Below are 19,899 nucleotides of genomic sequence, written 5' to 3'. Positions count from 1 at the left end.
CACCATTTGTATTTTGCACACACCAGGCCGGCGTGGGGCGCATGCTCCGGCGCGCGCAGACGACGAGATAATCGCGGACGGGGATGACCTCTCCGGCACTACCAAATCTAATGCGAATGAGACTGCTCATCTCGAAAATTTCATCTGGAGAGTGGACCTGCACGGAATCCAGCTCCTCCAAAATTGCCAATTACTTATTTATATAAAATATAAACCGAATAGAAAAATATTTTGTACATTTGAGAGGTAATAATTTAAATAAAAATATGACACTGACCATAAGGGGCTTCAGCAGTCAAAATCTTCACTGAAATGAACCAATTTTCCCCTTAAACTAATAAGATTTGCTCTGGATGATTGGTTTAAAAACATTTTGTTTTCCCCTTATCGGAGTACTAAAAAGGACACAAGTCAGGTTCAATTAAACAGAGTAGTTTATTTTCTAATAAATCTTCCATGGCCTAGTTTTCCCTACAAGCGTTAAACCAAAGACGTACAAAAAACACAATCGCCCTTCATTTTTTTTTTCTTTCTCTCTCGGTTTTGCTTCAGCACCACAACTTATTTTATCCAAGCCGTGCGCAACATGTGCTCGCCGGCCGGCGGGATGAGTGGGCCAACGAAGGATAATTAATTGCCGCGCCGTAAATTTCGGCGGAGGCAAGCAAAAATATTGTGTACAAGCGGCACGACGGGCCGGGCCGGCCCAGCCCAGCCCGGCAGCCGCAGCGTCTACACAAACAAATACTAAAGCGTCTAGTCCGTCGTGCTGCAAGTGGCGCGTATCGTAAACTCGGTATCTTCACTATAGTCGAACTGGATTATGTTTTGTTTCCGAGGAGAAGGGAAAAAAGTGTGCGAGATTTAGTTTCCAGCCTGGAGATAACGAGCTGGGTCAAATTGCTGGAAAACTCGCAACAACGAGTGGTAAAAACTTTTAATAAGCCGAAAGTTTCGTATTACTTTTCAGCATTTATTTTTCTTTTGATAATAAGAAAACATTTATTATATTATCATCGTGATTTTTTCAGTTTTGAATATAAGATATGCCATTACAAGACAATTGTATTAAAAAAACCTATTGGAAGAGGACCCAGCCTACCGGCCAAATTTTGGAAGCCCTGTTATTATACCCAGCAACTGAAACTGAATAAATTTGTGCTTTTTACAAAGAAAAAATTATGAAAATATTTCCAACTGTCTAACGTGCCATTTGAATAAGAAATAGAAATTAAATAGGGGTTTTCAGTGTTGTTTGTAGTGAGTAGATTAGAGTACTATGGCTTTTGTTTAGCCCAGCAAAAAATTGCTCTATTTTGTATTAAATCAGGACTCAGGAACAACATCAAATTCCAATTTTCACCATTATTTTAAGGCAGATTTTGTTGTTTCGTGTTCCAAGGATCTCCTCGAATTTTCCTCCCATTCAGGCGAAAAAAAATATGATTTTCATTTAGCTTAAAATACCTAAATTTTGGTTTATAATAGCAAATGTTGGCTTGGACCGAAACGTTGACCCACTTCTAATTGTAAGAGGACCATGCAGGCATGCAGGTGATACGGATTTTCCTTATTAAACCCACATTAGCCACAAAAACTTGAGCAGACCACTAAAATTGTCAAAATCAGCCACGGAACACAATTTCACATCCTCAGCAACCGCTTGTTAGTGTCATCTCGGTCGGTAATTTAGAATACGGAACACTGCGTGCCATACACACACACGTCAGCAGTTCGCGGCACTTTCCTGCTTTTCCAGCACGGAACAAAGTGGCCGCTTTAGCACATTTTTCACTCGCTTCTTCCTTCTCGTTCGCTGCTCGTCTTTGTAAAATTACACTCTAACTTAATTTATTTTTTCGCGCGGCCCGGAAAAATTTTCGCTCCGTCTGGAATTGCGCAAGCAGGCTTGCCTGGCAGCGAAATGAGCGCGGCGCGCATTAATTTTCGCTCGGAAAAATCCGGCGCTGAGCACTGCGTGCGTGTGTGTTTGTCAGCGGCCTCTTTTGCTTCGCTCGTTCGACAAGGGGAAAAAGTCAGTGACGCGCGTTAATCCACAGCATTATGATTGTGCTGCGCGTATATGTATATCCGCGGCCCAGTGACCAGGGGGAGGAGGCGCAGGCAATTATTCCCGACCCCGGATGTACAATCAGTGTAACAAATCGCTCAATCTCAGATCGTCACGGCTAGACGCCACGATAAGCGTGATTCAGTGAAAGTCACCTGTTGTAATCGCTCACCTGTAACAAATAAGCGATGTTTACGTGCAAACTTTCCGCGCAGCTGCGATGTAACCAAGAGATGAATAAAAACACCCACACACACATATCCAGGAAATTTGCACCTTTCTCTTTTATTTTCTCTCTCTTTTGCAAATTATTACGAACCGGTACGTGCTCTTAATACAGGGTCAAGGACGCAGTAGTTCTGTGATCACCGAAGCTCGTAATCCGATTATGGAAAAATGCCAAAGATATAATTTGACTGTTTGAGTTCAACTTATTTTTTCTGAAAAATTATGAATAGTGCAGTCTTGCCATCAGTAAACAAACTAACTTAAGGTTATAAAAAATACAATTTTGGATGATCATTTAATAAGAGTTAAATATTTTTAAAAACAAAAAAATTATTACGACATGAGCACCATTGTTTTTATAATAAATGAGCATTGGATACATCCTCACGTCTAAATTTGAATAAATTTCTAAATTCCACAAACAATGGACTCAATGAACCACTACTTGCTATTGACAACAATGAACAATGTGCCTAATTCTTGGCCTGTAAGCTCCACTTTAAAACAAAATAATAAATTAAATTTTTTAGATAAATTTGACAGCATCTTAATTGGTGGATTTGAAACTCTAGTATACGCAAATTTTCAATTTCAGAATAATGTATTTCTAACAATCTAGATTATAATGATGATGATGAAGTTAAATTTCAATGCAAATTCAATGATTTTGCTCTATGACCTTCCGAAATGAATATTCACACTCAATATAAATTATACAGAAAGTGCCGTCTCACCCGTTAACATGGAGGTGGTTTTTGAACCAAAATTCCACCACCCCGCTTCCGCCCAGCCATGCAGTAGCGAAAATTGAATTTGTCGGCGGAGCTGCGAGAGCGTGTCCAGCAGTCAGCCAGAGGTAAAATAGCATCATCATACTTGAAACACACTCAGATTAGCGCTCTAAACGCTGCTGCTCGTCGGTTTTGTTCTTAATCCTATTACGCTTGAATTAAATTATTTCTACTGCGCCGTAAACTCATCTCATTAGCCACGAGTTTGCAACCACCTAAATTAATTAACGACTATGGAGTCTGCCGTTGAGATGCTGACCGCCTCATGATTGATCCACTTCATGGAGCGAACACAAGACGTAGATAGCTGTGTGTTGAGACATGCATCTTTTTTTAAGGAAACGTCACTCATAGAATTTGTACTTAATTTACACACAAAAAGAAAATTAAGCGGAAACGTGGATCAAAGACTAAAAAATGACATTCACGGTTGTCTTTTTTACGTAGATTGTGGAACGGAAAAATCCTTAATAGGCATTCATTACAAAGATTTGAATTGTATTGGCAGAATGTTTCGACAGAACATTTTAATCTTTTTACAGTTGTTGGAAAAAATTTACGTTTTATAATTATAGCCCTTTCTAATTATTTAACAATTTTCACTTGCCTGAATTGAAAGCAACAAGACTGACAAGACATCAATATTTGTCGAGAATATTGAGAGGTTAAAATACAATTTCTTACCAACAAAATGTCATTTAGGTTCTCCATCACGTCTGATAGGTGATTTAAACTACTTCAGATGGCTTCAAGTGTGTCTTGAACGTCTTCTAAAACCTATTTCATCCCTATTTAAAGCACTATACTGAATGGAACAAAAAATTCTCTCGTCTTTTATCCCCAACATTGTTAATTTCGCGACAGAAATTACAAAGTTACAAGAATAGACTTTGATCAAAGACGAACGACCTCTGCAAAGCGAAAATTCGCCCTATTAAGCGACTCATTGGAAACTCGAGGGGAAAATCGCCCTGGAGCTGTTCACAAGTTCGAAAACGATCGAGAACCGCAGCCCCAGTTCAAACACCGTCGCTGCACGCGGACGCAGCTAATTCTAGTGCTGAAAATCATCAAGTCTTGGGCCGTGGTACGCAGAGTTGGCTCGTGCGATAAAGCCGAATAAAATTGTCGGCTCTCGGACATAAAAGAAGCTTTTTTGCCGAGCGCTAGCAGCGTCGTAAAAATTGTCAACGAGATGGCCGTCCGCTCCTTTGGCGAAAGAAAAGCCGGACCGCCGGACCTCCTCCATACACATATACATACAGAGTGTGCCATTCTTCGCAGCGCGACCAATTTTTTTTACGATGCGATGCGCATATTATTAGGATTGGGGAAAATAGTCCCATTACGCTGGCCCAGAATTTAGGACTTTTCCTTCTCCCTCTCCGAATAAAACGAAAACGGGTCTCAAACTCATTTTGTCTGGAAGGGGATTTTTTGCTTTTACTCCATTTTCTGAAAACACCGATTGTTGTGGGCGCTGTTAAACCCTCTTTTGGGAATATACTGCATGAAATATTGCCGCAAAATCTTTTTTGATCGAGTAGCGACTTCCATTGAGGTACATTCAAATTTCCAGGCAATGAAAAGCAGAATATCCCACCCGCGTTGTAATGTGTTTACATTACAACAGTCGATTGTTTTCAACAGCCGGTAATCCAGTTCATTCTGTGGACATGTGGATTTTGAACTGCTGATGAGGCCAGAGGAAGCGATGCAGCTGCTGTCCAGAACGTGCGTGATTATTTCCCTTCTCAAGACAAGAACAAAACAATAACGGTTTTTCACCACTTGAGACCTTGGCGAGGGGGCTCAAAAAATAACCGTAATGTTTACGAAATGATTTGTCATTTTTTTATTTAAAAGTTTTCATTCAGTTAAAAATTAGATTCAGGAGGTAAGATAATATGTTGTAAATGAACTTCGTTAAAACTGGAATAACTTTGGTCTAATTTTTAAATTCGAGATAAAGATTAAGGTTCGCCAGTTATGGCTTGAAGATAACTCACGCCAAACTCCCACACTAGCTCCAAAAGCATTTACTTTTGCAAATAATAAAATGAAATGTTTAATAGTTTGTGTAATTTACAATCCATCACGCCATTTCGGTACATGTTTACATAGGCAGGGAAAATTCTTATGCTGGCCACTCGAGTCCATAAAATCGGCGTTTATCCATCGTTGGACGAAGTATTAAGGGGGCAGTAAACCCCTTGATCCACCTCGGGCCCGCCAGAGAGAGAGAGTGTGTGTGTACGCGAGATCAACAGTATAAATAGTTACACATATTTATCCGCTTTATCAGGTGCAATAAAAATTTTACAGCATCCTCCCTGTGTTTGTGTTTTTTAACTCTCGAGAGTTTTATGATCGTCTTTCGGCCATTTACCCGGCCGGCGCTAGCTTGCTTAGCAAGGAGAGATGAGCGCGCACCGGCATCCTGCTCTTTGTGCCGCGAGGCTATGTACTTTTTTGCCTTAGTCGGTCGGGAAGAAGCACTCGAGGATAAATGTAGCACTTGAAAAACCTTTCAAACGCGCCTTTCGCGCGCGCGCGCGAGCGCCCGCGTATGCGCCTCCGCCGCTGCTGCTTATGAATGTAAATATGGGCGCACACAACACAAATCTGCGTTCCTTCCACTCGACATTCATTGCTGGCTGAATTAAATTGACGTGAGTATATTCCATTTGCATCTTTCTGTCTCCGTTCAGTTCGCTTCGTCGGGCCACTTGCGAAATCCGCCCCTTTGTGTCTCTTACGCACCGGCGGTGGCGCCTGTGTGTTTTTCAAACAAAGGCAGCTATTTTTGCAACACCCTTATCGCATTCCCCATCGATTTTCATCCTAATGAATCACGACTCGTAGAATTTTGTTTCCGCGTGTTGTAAGCAAGAGGTGATTATAGTAATTTGCAATCATTAAAAGAAATTTATAAGTGACTATTATCCTGATAATAAGTACTAATTTCAACATTTTCTTGCTTCGGCTTCGTTATTCTCATTTTTCTCCTTTTGAATCATCAATGAGATCGTTGCAGAGTGCTTGCTGCAAAGCACAAATCTCATCTGGGAATGTGATTATTCCGGCGGAACAGCATTCCGATGCATTGGACGATCGGAGTATACACGTATTTTTCTATCTGGAACACACGTCGGGAAAAAAAAGAGAATCGCCTCATCTGTACGTGTGTAGCAACCATATATTTGCATTTCCAACTCACTGATGTAAGAAAACAATTCAATTGTGAAAATAAGAAAAGGGAAGAACTATATTGCAAAAAATTTATTTTCCTTGAATCTCAAACTCATATAATATTTATTAGCATGCGATTTTGATCATAAAGCAATATATGACTCCACTCAGCGTGGAATTTTATTAAATCACAGATAGGATGAGTGGCTGGGTTGAAAAGTTTCGTTACTCGTGCGCTCATTTCATTTGTGCTCAGATATATGAGCATTTTTTAGCGGTCATTGGTTAGGAATTATCAACAACTTATGGTATCAATTTGTTTTTTCAAGGACAAAGGACAAATACTGCTGAAGAGGCCTACAGGTCTGAAACAGCGAGCTGCATTTGTATGAAAACGTGATAAATTTCACTATTGGCCACTCATCGTTAGTCAATTCCACGAAGCGTAGAGCTTTAATTTTTAATTTCTTGTAATTTCCTTCGAGTTGTCTGTTTTAATTCCTTTGCAGAAAAGACCATATTAAAAATGAGACAAATTTGTTCTTTTCGAATATTAAAAACTTAAGCTTTTGGAGCATGAGAATACGACGAATTAATTTTTGTTAGTCGCCGCGGCGCTCTGCACCGACAGAGATATGATTACAGAGCCGCAAAAGGACTTTCTCCGTGTCAGATTAGCAAGATTTACGGCGTTTCTGTTCAGCGACGCAGTCTCGGAATAAAAATAAAGCCGTCGCAGTGAATTTCTCGACGCGATAGCGATCTCGTCCTGCTCTTTTTTTGCCATATTACCAAATCCAGTCAGCGCGCGTCTCTGCGGCCGAATTTGCGCATCTCGCAGCCATCTGGCTAGCAGCGAATTTAATCACGAGAGTAAAAATTAGAATTGCAAATTCCATTCAAAAATCCTCGTCGGCATCCATTGGCGCAATGAGAGGGGAATTTCAATGAAAACGCTTGCCCGCATAAATGAGTGCGTGGACGAAAGTCTTCATTAATTTGGCTGGATTATGTGCGTGTATTTTCTGTTTCTCACTACATTAGCACTTGATTTAGGAAACAGCATGACCCAATGCTGTTAAGTAAGAAGCCACAAATATTTCAATTTGATAATATTTTCCTCAATCAATAATAATTAATAAATAATTGAATGACTGTTTTACCTTGCCAAAATATAAATTGTAATGTTAACACATTGTAATTAATGAATCAAACGGTTTGGATTTTTTTATTCTTTAAATAATTTCAAATTCTTACGGAGCAAAATAATAAATCTGATAGTAAAAATAGCAAGCAAATAAAAATGAAATGAACAAAAAATTATTCACATTTACATTAATAAATTAATGCTCTAACTCTAAAATATGTGAAGGTTTTAGCGAGATAAAATGTTTTAAAATTAATTTTATTTAGCAGATTTATAGGCAAAAGTTAAAGCCAGATTGTTGAAACCTTTTTCCCAAGTTTTCTATCCTTCGGAAAGCAAGACTTTCGCAATCTTAAGGAACAAAAAGCAATCCAGTAGAAGCTGTCAGCGCAGTCAAACAAACGCGACAGCAGTTCCGTCAACAGGAATAATCACGAAAACAGAATCAGACACTTTTCTAACAGTCGCATTTAATCAGTGCTTCTCAATTCAAGGCCTCGTTCCATTTGCCGAAATCCAAGGAGCGCAAAACTAGCCGCTGCGTTGTTTTCTGTCCGTCGGCTTGCGCCTTTTCTCGTTCTCGTTCCAATTCTCTTTTTGCGCGGCGCGGCGCGACACAAAGGAAAAGGACTGGGCTCGCTTCCATTCTCTTCCTCCCCCGTGCTTTGTTCGCGGCGGCATTTTTCCCTCGCCGTAATTAATGCAGTGTCTTGCGTCGTCCAAATTAATTATTCAGACCCTGATAATTTGCCTGTCCGCTCGAAACCGCCGGCGTCGACGCAAGAGGCAAAAACCGGAGGGGCGTGATTTCATTGCTGGACACGGTACAAAGACATTAGCTTTACTTTTATAGCTCTCTCCCTTACAATTTTGTTTTTAATTGATTAATTTGTAAAAAAAATCGTTTTGAAATGTTTATGGTGTAAAAACAAGTCAATTACTTAATTTGATGAAATAAAACGGGTAATTCTTTCAACAGGAAAAATTGCATCAATGATGACGTAGTGAATAAATTCCACACTCAATTTCCGCCTGCATCAGCGCAAGCAGTGAAAAAATAATCAGTCTCAATTCAAGAGGAACGCTCTCGTTGTACATTTTCCCGAGCTCGTCAGTCAGCTTAATTAATTACTCCCACAGAGGAAAATTAGCGAAAGGAAAAATGAAGAGCGGCGAACTCGCGGCCTGATTATTTACGGCCGCTTTTCAAATGACCATTAACCGCTGCCGTCGCCCTCGGCTGGTGTGTTTATTTTCCGAAAAATAAAAAAGTCAGCGCGCCACTGCCCTTCTTCGCTGCTGAACGCGATTTTTCATTCTGCTCGCCCGTCCCGATGGTAATGGAAGCGAGCAAAAGCGACACGGGTCTTGTTTCCTTCCAGTGTCGCTGCCGTTGCTGTAAGAGCAAAGCACCACAGGACAGTGCCCCGGAAAAGAAATAGAGGAACGGAAAAATAAATAGACTGCCAGTCATTCCGCTCATCACGTGCATCATTTTTATAGAGCTGGACAATGACAATGAACAAATGAGGCGCAAAAGGAAAATATAATAAAACACTGAAACACATAAAATATCGATTTCGTAAAAATTGAAGCATTTCCTTTTCAAATCGGGTAGTGTCTATTATCTTGTATCGGGAACAAAACATTTCAAAAGTGCTCCTCGTCACTTCTGAGTCACTGAAACGCCCTATTCGACAATCAGCTTTGCTTTCGACATCACGTCGCCTTTTTACATTTAACTATGGTCTTGAAGGCATTCCCCGAAAGAGTCGCCTTCACTAAGGCTAAAATTAGATAACAATTGTTTTGAATTATTCGAGCGGGCCCGGCGGAAAGCAAAAGTACGCTTCTGTCCACGCTCCACTTGGCAGGCTGCACGGTTAGTGGCCTATTGTCGGCACGGAGAGCATTACAGGGGCGTTGGTCGATCTCAAAATCAGTCTCAAAGTGCTCCAATGTCGCCCACCTTTCACCTCGACCGGCGGGAAACGACCCTGGTTGCGCGGAGGAAGGAATAAAACGACCGCTCGGCGGCAATAAAAGCGCTGCTAACGAGAATGTGCACCAGCGGCGAGCGGAGACACGGCAGCACCAAGCGTGCGTGGCCGACGACGAGGAGGGGAAGAAAAGGTTGGCCGTCAGGGCCGTGAGGGGAAGCGTGGCAACGCCGCGCCAGCCTCAGGGCATTGGTCGCGCTGATGACGACTCACACGTTACATCAGCTGGCCCTCTATTGTAAGATGGGATTTTTGCACTCTCGAAATCGGCCGCGGGTCATTAATGAAAGGTCGAATTTCGCGCAATCGGCGCCTCAGGAGGCGCACGTGTGGGTGTGCACGATCGGCCCCTGCTGAGATCATCGCTTAAACCGGTGATTACGCTGCGAGATTGTCACTCGGGCGGAAATTTTGTTCAGAACAGTTTAATAAATAAATAAAGAGGCTGCAAACATTATCGTTGTTATCAGCGCGGCACTAAACTTTGGTCCATTGGGATTTTATCCAACATGGACTTTGCCCGCTCATTGCGTTAGATCAACACAACCCATTGGTGAACTTTAATACTATTATTGGCTCGGTACTGACCTTTCCTCTGTTGACGAATCCGTGCTTTTGGGCGATCGCGTCGGCGGCGACGGCATCTCCGTCGCGGACGTGCACCGACCACTGCTTGGTGAAATGTCTGGCCTCGGCGGCGCACATTAAGTGTAGCAGCAACAACACCGGCCACATGCTTCTCGCCTCTCGGACTGAAGTGAGCAACGAGAACGAATTCGGCAGCGGGACACTGGCAGTTCGGGGTCTATCTGTCGACGAACCACATGGCACGCAGGGTCCAACGGAGGGCACGACACCGGACACAACGGCGACGAAAGAGGGCCTCGCGGCGAGCGTGTCGTCTGCCGAGTACGGTGGCGTGCACGTTCGCTCTCGCGGCCTGCCTCTTGCGGACTGACTGTGAGAGTGTTCCGTGCGGTAGGCGCGAGGGGGATCCCACTGCTTCGCTCCGCCCGCCGCCGCTGCTAGAGTCGAGTCGAGTCGAGTGAGTGAATCTCGCGGCCGGCGCCGAAACCGACTGACTCCGGCTCGCAGCCACTGCACTCGCACCGACGCAGAGGGCGCCAGCGCCAACGCCAACACCCGCGCAGCGCAGCTCGCCGACTTTTCCAATGATAATTTAAACCGTTGTTCTTTAACTTCAGTCTGAGGGATAATCCTAAATAATGATCAAAATAAACTCGGCAAAGTTGGTTTGGTTTTACGAAAAAATTTATTTTGTTGCTAAATGATTTTGAAATTTGTATAGTTACGTATCCTAAAAAGTTGTAATTTTGTGTAATAAGTTAGTTTCTAAATAACTTAAATATTTAGTTTTTTTTAAACAAAACATTTTATTTGTTTTCTTTGTTTTATATTTCTTATACATACAAAAACAATTCCTTGTAATTAATATTTAAAGAAAAACTTATAAACACATTCAACTCGACACGGGGATCGATTCACTTTAAAAAAAAATTTATGCAGCGTTAATCTTAAGATTCCAATACCCGCGATTACGGATAGAAATTTAACTGTTTAACTGTCCCGCCTATTTCACGGTGAACCTTGTTGGCACTTCGAAGAGCAAACGCTTGATGTCACTCACTAATCACAAATTCGGTAGTGAAAAATCTCTTTCTTATCTGGAGATACTAAATTTTGAAACGCGAATAAGATAAATTCTTATCAGTAATTTTAGATACAAAGTTTGTTTTAATTGCAAATCACCAGGGTAAATTTGCCCCTTTTACATCTCCACGTGCAAAAAGAAAGAACTCGAAAAACCAAAAACATCATTTGGACACAGAGGACAAAATGTCGGTTCAGTATTTTGAGAAAAACATTTGGCAAACCTTTTGTTTGAATGGACTGGATCTGTTTCCATACATTTTTTGTTGTAAAATGAGTTGACCTGAAAACTCTGCTCGGGCACTGTTAACACCGAGAAATGGGGCCTGCCCAACAAATCGACATCATGCATTGTTGTTGCAAAACATCTCAAAAATGCATGTAATCAGGACGATTTTATTTTATTTTGCAATGATGAAAATGCGCGTGACCTATATTCCATCTCTCAATAACATTCTTGCAAAACCCTCTGTTGGGAAATGCACGTAATGCGTTTGTCTGCCAATCCAAAACTTGCAGATGCTCAGCTAACTACGCAGATGAAAAGCCTAGAAATAAACGCTTTGGGATTTCCCTTCACAGCAGCACAAATTTGAGGCCAATATTCGCCTTCATCGAATTCTTTGCCTCGGGTAGAATACCACGAAATTTTCAAACTCCAACACGTGGCAAATAATATGAATCGCATCTTTTATTCATTCAATAAACGAGCTTGAAAGCTCTCGCGTAAAATGACGCACGCAGGGTTTGCCGTTGGACATACAAAAGAGGCGAGTGCGGCTGGCGCGCAGAAAGAGCGAATTTTGCTCCATTTAAAAGTCTCTTTGTGCGACTGATTATCTTCTCGCCACTTGCATTATTTTCCTCTTTTGTTCTCTTTTTCTTCCTCGAGGCCCGTGTGAAACCGAGGAGAGCAGCGCGGCGGCAGTGGCGGCGGCAAAGCAAGAAAAACAAAAGAAAAGCCGAGGCACAAGCCAGAAAAATCTTTTAGTCTGGAAAACCTGCTCCGTTCTCTGTGTGGGCCTTCAGAGCCGCCCGAGAAAAGAGAGAAAGAGCAAGTTAATCTGCCACCGCGCTTTTGAGCCCGCACCAGATTTTGCTCCGATCTCGCGCGGCCAATGCCGGATTGTTTGTTCTCCCGAGGCTGCTTCGACCGGACTTTAAAGAGATCTGAATAAAAGCAGGTATATGATCCTATTAAACCTGTAGGGATTTGCTCTAGAGTGAAGCTAAGTAGATCATTTTTTAGTTTGTTGTTTGCAGAGAGTCACAAAGTTGTTTTTCGTTACATATTATACATATTAGTTTCTATAAACTAAAAGAAATAATTGCTGGCTTAAACTTGTTAAAAAAGACGCTGATTTTTTTATTTAAGAGACTCAAATAGGAATTGGCTCCTTTTTGTATTATTTTATGTTAATTCCTGTCAGATTTAAGGAAAATTTTATTTGAAGTAGAGTAAGAGATTTGGTTTGAAATTTAACATCGTATATTTTTACTCTAGCAAAATGCTCTAACGTGAGATTTCTTAGAGAAAATAAAGTCTGAAATTAATATTGGGCGTATTATTTATTGCCACCATTAATAAAATCAATAAAATGTTACAAAAATATACTGATTTATTTGGAAATTTGCGGTCTTATTTAAATTATTAAATTTATTGATTTTACAATAGCTCCTTCTTTAATTGACCTTTGCTCAGTGCTCAAGGGTTTTTTCATCAAGAATGGTAAACGTCAAACAAGGATTTTGATAAGATAAAAATCATTACCGTTTCCTCGTGGAAGTTAAATGAGTAACGACTCAATTATTTATGAATCCAGAACTAAAACGAAAAAAAAACAGCATTTATTTATGCCCATTGCTTGCGTTGGCGAAGTTGTGAATGCTCGTTTAACAATTGAAATCGAAGCTCTCGGGTTGGAGGGAGGCGCGTCAGGGGTTGTTGCGCTCTGGTGCTGGCTGGCTGGCCTAGTTTGCATGTAAATGTGATTATGATTTATGGCGACGGCACTCTCAAATAATAAATTCTCGCCCAGCAAAAAGAATTTACATGAATTTGCACGCGCCTAATGTTTCTCAAGAGCGACTTAAGGGAGGGAAACACAATTAGATTTTTAATCAAGATGTTTGCTCAAGTTGATTCCCTCCGAGGAGGCATCTCGGCGCTAGTTAGTATGCAGAAAAGCGTCACTTTGCGCCCCGGCTCCGGCGATATTCGCGCTTTTATCTCTGTTCCGCGGTGAGGCGCATAAATTTGTTGGACAGCTCCTTTGCGGCTTCCTCTCGAAATAAGATCTCAGAATGCAGTTATGATAATAATCCCCCGGCTTTTCCCTTGTCCCCTATACCCTAATCTTCAAAATAAATGTTACGCGGGGAAACATTAATGCAAAAGGTGTGTTTTTCTTTAACAACTCTGCTTCTTGATGCAATTATTCGAAAATTCAATTTCATTACGTGGTTTTGAAAGTTTAATAAAATTACAGTAAGTCTTCCAAGTTTTTTACTTTTTCATTGCAATAATATTATTTGTGAAGATGTTAAAATTCTGAAAATTATACATCTGTGTAAAATATTTTCTATAAATAATTCTAAGCTGAAATATAATATACCCCCAGGAAATTGGCCCCAAAATTTAATTGCACGTTTTTTAAGTGGTTAGCACTTTTCGACTGATGAAATACGTGATGCATTTTCTTGCAGTGGAATTTCCTTCACAAATTAGGATATACATAGCGAAGAAAAGCTCACAAAAGCCTTGGAAACCATGCATTTTTTAGAAAATTCAGAGTCCTTTTGTTTCTAGAACCAATTAACTGTTTTTTGTGCACACAGTCGGTTTCGTTGAGGGAATAAATTATTTCTATCGACCAAATACCATTGCCAAAGGACACAACGAAGTCAAATAAAGGAAAAAAAAATGAAATTTCAAAGCTATGAGCACAATGGGTAAAATTTTAAAAATGCAGGAGTGCCGTAGTTTAAAAGAGTTTAACTAGATAAGAAATCCCCACTGGGTGGTCTGCTCAATCAAAAGCGAAACCGAGTTGCGAGACACCCGACTGCTCGCTTAATTCAGATGCTGATGAGAGTGCTGGCAGCCGGAAGGAATTAAATCAAAGAGTTGCTTAACTGGATACTCAAACAAAAGCTGTCGCAGCTCTAATTGCGCGTGGAGGGGTCGCTTCGGAGAGAGCGAGTTTGGCCCTCGTGACCAGCCGTGCACATTGCTAAAAGTCGAGAGAGAAAAGAAAAGAAGGCAACTCGCCGGGCAAGCGTGCGTGCGTGTGTGGCGATGATTGCGACAGTATTTTTCTTGTTCTTTTTATTTAAGCAGGAGACGCCGTCAAAGCAAATCCCTCATTGACCTCACGCAGAGGGCGCGCGCAGATTTAATTCCGCCGGCCAGATCGGCCCTTTTCCTTATTCCGGCGGCACTGCTCCTGTTTGCGTCGCTCGTTCATTCCGGGCCTTTTTATTATGTGCGCTCGAGAAGCCTTTCTGTGCTGCTTATATTCGCTGCTGCTCTCTATTTACCCTTAATGTGCACTAAATTACAATAAAATACAGCCCCCCGGAAAAGAGATTTGGCTGTTTCTCAAGCGCGCGCCCGTGCCTAAGCGGGCAAAACGAATGTGCATCCACGCCTCTTTCGCAGTATTACTCTCTGGTGAGTGGATTTTAAGCCAAATTAGAACGCCGGCAAAATCTGAATCCATTGCTTAGAATGTCGAAATTTAAACATAACTTTTGTTTAATGAGACAGGACAAATTTGACTTGTGATATTTATTTTCTCATGATTTTATTGTGTTTTTCGTTATGTTATCCACATTAGGATGATATGATACTCAAAATCCTCAATATTTTTAATTGTCTTTTAACTTTTTAAACATATTTCCAATTTTTTAATACTTTAGCTATCTGAGGAAATGTAGAAGTTACTATTTCTACAACTACTTTGCTCTGCAGAGCTGTGTCAGTTAATAATTTTTTATTAAATTATATTTAATTTGATAAAGGTTTTATTTGACAGAGTAAAGTTAAAAAATACTAAAATTATAAAATAATATTAGAATATATAATATTTCCTTATATTTTGTCCAATTAAATAAGATAGGTGATTTACAATTTTTTTAATAAAATTTGAAATAAAATGTTTTTCAAAACGTTATTAGTTATCAATGTTAAGATTACTTCCGTAAATTAATTCCGCTTACTAAAAAACAAGATTTAAAATTTTGTTTCTCATTAATACTTTTCAAATTATAATTCTGTTAATTAAAATATCTATGTAGGGTAATTTTTATTTAAATGTATTAATTTATGTTATACTCGATCGTTCCTATCATTTTTTTCATTTGTTCTTGTTTATTCTGCAATGTTTAATTAATAAAGATAAATTTTTGACTATAGGAAGCAACCCTAACAGATTTTATCATCAGCTTTCCTGCCGAAAATGCGAAACGTTAAGACCGCAATGAGCGCAATCAATAGCTGCGCCGGGAATAAATAACCGAGGAAGAAAATGCCTTTTCAACTGGGGGTAGACTGGTGGGCAAAACAACATTCATTACGAAACGCTGCCTAATGAGTTGTGACTGCAATTTCATAGCAATCTGAATTAATTCATAGTGCTTCTGCAAAGCGGTCGACGACGATTTAATTGCTCATCTCCTTTGATTAACAAGCCATGAATACACAAGTGAAAATATACGAGCGTAGTGTCCTTGCTTAACCATGAACGTATGCAGTAACGTGGCAATCACGCGATTTATTAAGACTCGCATGCAGCATGCAGGCAGCAAGTCGTTTTTCAAGAGACTAATTGAGCGGAAAAATCAGCACGGCTGAACTTTGCAGCGACTTTATACTGTATATATTCAACGCTGTATACGTGGGGTTAATTTCACGAGAGGAAATTTGTTTTGTACACTTTGGCTCCAATCACAATAAAAAATGCTCATTAAAAATCAATTTGTTCTGAAACTAGCGCGCCCGAGCAAAATGTTACTTAAAATAATTTGATGATTTTTACCACAGGGGTATAGTTTTTTATATTGAATATAATTAAAACCAGGCTTCATCCTCGTTGTCAAAAAAGAGAAATTCGTCGTTTTTATTCCTCGACCAGTTTCGACGTCATCACAAACGTCCTATTCATGAGGCACTTGAGGCAAGCTCCAAAGACCAAATGTCATGGTTTTAATTATATTCAACATGAAAACAACCTCGAGTGGTCGCATTTTTCAAATATAATTTTTTATGTTCAACTCAAGGGCTGTGAAATATTGCTGACTTATCCCGGAAACTGGAGTCACAATATATCCGTTAGTCAACGCAAATGAGTTTGGATAACTACTTTAAAGAACTACACTATTCCCAATTATCCTGGCCGAAGTCTGTAGAATATAAAGACTTTTCTGGAGTTGACGTCACAGGCAGCGGAACGTCGATTTTTCTCGTCATATAATAGATTCTATCCTTCCAAAATCATCATGAAAAGTGGCATCAATATATTTAATTTAAATAAAGATTCGTGTGTTAATTCTCCCAAGGATTTAGAACTATCGCCATAAAAATAAAATTACCCTTGACGATTAAGCATATATTAAGTTAAATTACCTGAGAGCTTACGTATTAAGATCTCTCATGACTATATAGGTCAGCGAGTTCTTTTTTCGTAGCTTATAAAAAATATTCCTTTTTGTAATTTCCGCTTCTTTTTCTAAAAATTAGCAATATTTGAAGCTAATAATTATTAACTAATTAATAAATAATGTATTAAACACGAGGGTTAACAACAAATGATTTACAAAACGAAATGCATATTCTCATGAGTAAGGCTATACAGTCAAAACATGTCGAGAAAAAATTAAAATATTATAACGAGAACATAAAAGTTCAATCATTTTATCACCCGATTAGTTATACTCTATTGAAAAAATTATCGAATTCAATAAATCCACAAACAACTAAAGTGCGGATTTTGTAGACCTTTTGTGTTCCAGCTTTGTACTCTGGAGTAGAGACATATTTTTTCCAAACAATTGCCCTTTTTAACTCGTAATTTGCTTTAATTTTTTCCATGCAAAATTTTGAAATTGGGAATATTCATGATAGACTAGTTCAGATGTTTTACTGTATAATAGTTTCATGTTTCACTATATAGCTTCCATTTGCATGATTCGGGATTAATTCATGTTCCAACATTGATTGGTGGATTAAATGAAAAATATTACAGTATCTCTGTTTATGATTTTTTTTTTAATTCAAAACAAAAGCAATTTTCCGCAATTATGAAAATTGATTCAATCAGTGCATCAAGGGCGCGTGCCTGATGCACACGGGGAGAAATTTGCATGTTCCGATTCACGCCTGATTGGGTGGGAGCAGACTAATCAAAGTTACTCCATCAAATTTGGCCTGGTAATGTAGAGTGTCGCATGCACTGCGGCTTGCATCGACGCTGTTCATCCGAATAATCCAATCAATTTCGAATCTGCACAGATACATACATAATGACGTGATGCACATAGACAAAACGTGCAAGTTTTTCGCGGCTGATCGAGCTCAAAATTTAATAATGGCGCGCGACACTGGCGGCTGCGGTTCTCATTTGTGACGAGCGAACTGCTGAGAGAGTTAAATTCGCAATCTCGGCAAATTAGGGCACGTCGCGAAATAATTTATTCGCGCAGGCCGCTTCTCCCGTATCTCGCGGCTGCAGCATCCCAGCTTGGCGGAAGCTGGGAGTCTCTCTCTCACTCTGCACCACCATATATACATGGTCAAATTTAATAATGATGAGTGTGTGTATAACATCTCTGGGCCAGGCGCGCCACACGAACGAGCCGCCGGCGAAAATTTTTAATTATCCCTCTGCGGCGACGAAATGATGATTGATGCAGTGCGCGCGATAAAATTTGTCTCCATTATATGGCATGCAGTGGGCGAGTTGACCCGTTCAATAAATAATCGTGTATGGCTCGCACGTGAGGGAATACAGCGCGCCGGATGCACAGAGAGTCACTCACAGTCAGCGCCGATGGCCTCCAATTCCCAGTCATTTTAATTAAATGGCCATTAGACTTCTCAGTCAGTAAACCTAAATGAATCAAATCAGTCGCAAAATTACAAAGAGTTGCTTTTAAAACATTGCAGCTAGTTTTCATAGAATATTTTAAATTTGTTCCCAATCATTTATCTCGTAAGTCACCTCAAAAATACCTAAATTTCATACCGACAACGATGGGCCCCACTCTCCTTTTGCAGTGCCGAAAGTTTTATTTTTATTTATGTTAATAAATTAATTTTATCTATTAATACATTAATATTCCTCTCCTCAGCTGTGGGTCCTTTCATTCATTTTTGTTGAAGATAAGCAGATGATTCGGAAGTGTATTAAAGTAGATCATGAAAATTAGGAGTTTTTTATTGCCTGTTTTTAAAGCAAATTGAGGTTAATTCCCAATAGAAAGCTGGAAATTCTAATCACTTTTTGCTTTTCCTAAATAGATAAAAAATATCGAAAAAAAACAGCTGTCGTGAAAATATTAATACTTACCTCTAATTGCATTTATGTTCACATCTGAAGTCCAGTGCACAATTTAGTTATAGGAACTAGGATGGAAGAAGAGCAGCAGAATTTTCAATAGAGTTATATACATATTGTAGTAACTGTATTGGGGCTATTATGCAAGTGAAAACCGCCCGCACGGCCTTTGATGCAGGGGGGAATCAATAGCAGGCTGGACCGCGTCTTACTTGTCGAGAGCAAAAGCGAATATTGAAGGTGGAAACGTCGTCACTGTGCCAATAGCAGCAGGAATATTCAATGATATGCGAGAGTCTCCGGCATCGCATATTATGCGAGCGCGAAAATAAAAGGCCTTCTCCCCCGGCGCACGCGAGAGGCATCGGTTTCGGCGAAAATAGCTGCGGCTGACTGCTTTTAAAGGCAAAAGCCGGCGTGCAAATAAAACACAAGGGAAGAAGCGGCGGAATACAGCTCACTTTTTGCGCTGAGCCTCCTTAAACTGCTCTCGGGGCCCGTCGCGTGCGCCTCTGTTTAATAAAGTAGCATTACCGACTTATCGGAGGCGGCGAGAGAGTGAGAAAGAGAAATGGAGGAAAAGCCACTGCTGCCGCCGCCGCCGCACGTAATCGATTGTTAATAAGTCAGCGGCAGCAGAGCCGGCCGCGAGCACTTTTCGGTTGAAATAAAATAAAATGCTCTACCATCGCCGCGCTGGGCTGTGAAAAATGAGCCCAATGTGTTTTGTTTCACATTTATTCACATTCGTTCGCATCATGCTTTGTCATTCCAGTCAGGCAAATTGAATAAAGCCGACAAAATATCCAAAATATCACTGGTTTGATGAACAAAAAATGGAGATGATTCTGCGTCACAATGGTGTCGTAAATACTGTATAATGAAGAATTTTGTATGTCTGTTGTCATGAGCATTTTTAGGGCAGTAAAATTCGAGCGACTGGTTTTTTTCATAAAAAAATTGTATAATATATAGGATCAATAAACAAAATCATGCAATTCAAAGCCATTTGAACCAAACCTATAAAACCTTAATCTATTTTTAAAATCTATAAAGTAAAATCTTTTCCTCTGAATTGAGTAAATTATGCCTTTCTTTGCTTGAACTTTGATAAACCAATCGATTTCTACAATTTCCTTGAATGTGACAAGAACTATTTGGAATTGTGCCAAGCCACCAAAGCAATAACTGATCTGTGATTTATAATTATTCTGTATATGTATGTTGTACACCTTTGGTGTCT

The 19,899-nt window shown here is 40.0% G+C and overlaps 1 protein-coding gene across 1 annotated transcript in view; it reads right to left on the bottom strand.

The window, feature by feature from the left end:
• LOC135937785 (furin-like protease 1, isoforms 1/1-X/2) overlaps positions 1-10,474 on the bottom strand; it is a 226,365-nt gene extending 215,891 nt beyond the window's left edge. The window contains exon 1 of the mRNA XM_065481024.1: positions 10,018-10,474. Coding sequence (XP_065337096.1) covers positions 10,018-10,164 — 147 coding nt within the window. The 5' untranslated portion in view covers positions 10,165-10,474. The remainder of the gene's footprint in view (positions 1-10,017) is intronic.
• Between the last annotated feature and the right edge of the window lie 9,425 nt (positions 10,475-19,899).

This window comes from Cloeon dipterum, chromosome 2, assembly GCF_949628265.1.
Source record: "Cloeon dipterum chromosome 2, ieCloDipt1.1, whole genome shotgun sequence".
Taxonomy (NCBI): Eukaryota; Metazoa; Arthropoda; class Insecta; order Ephemeroptera; family Baetidae; genus Cloeon; species Cloeon dipterum.
This window is presented reverse-complemented; position numbering and strand designations above follow the sequence as displayed.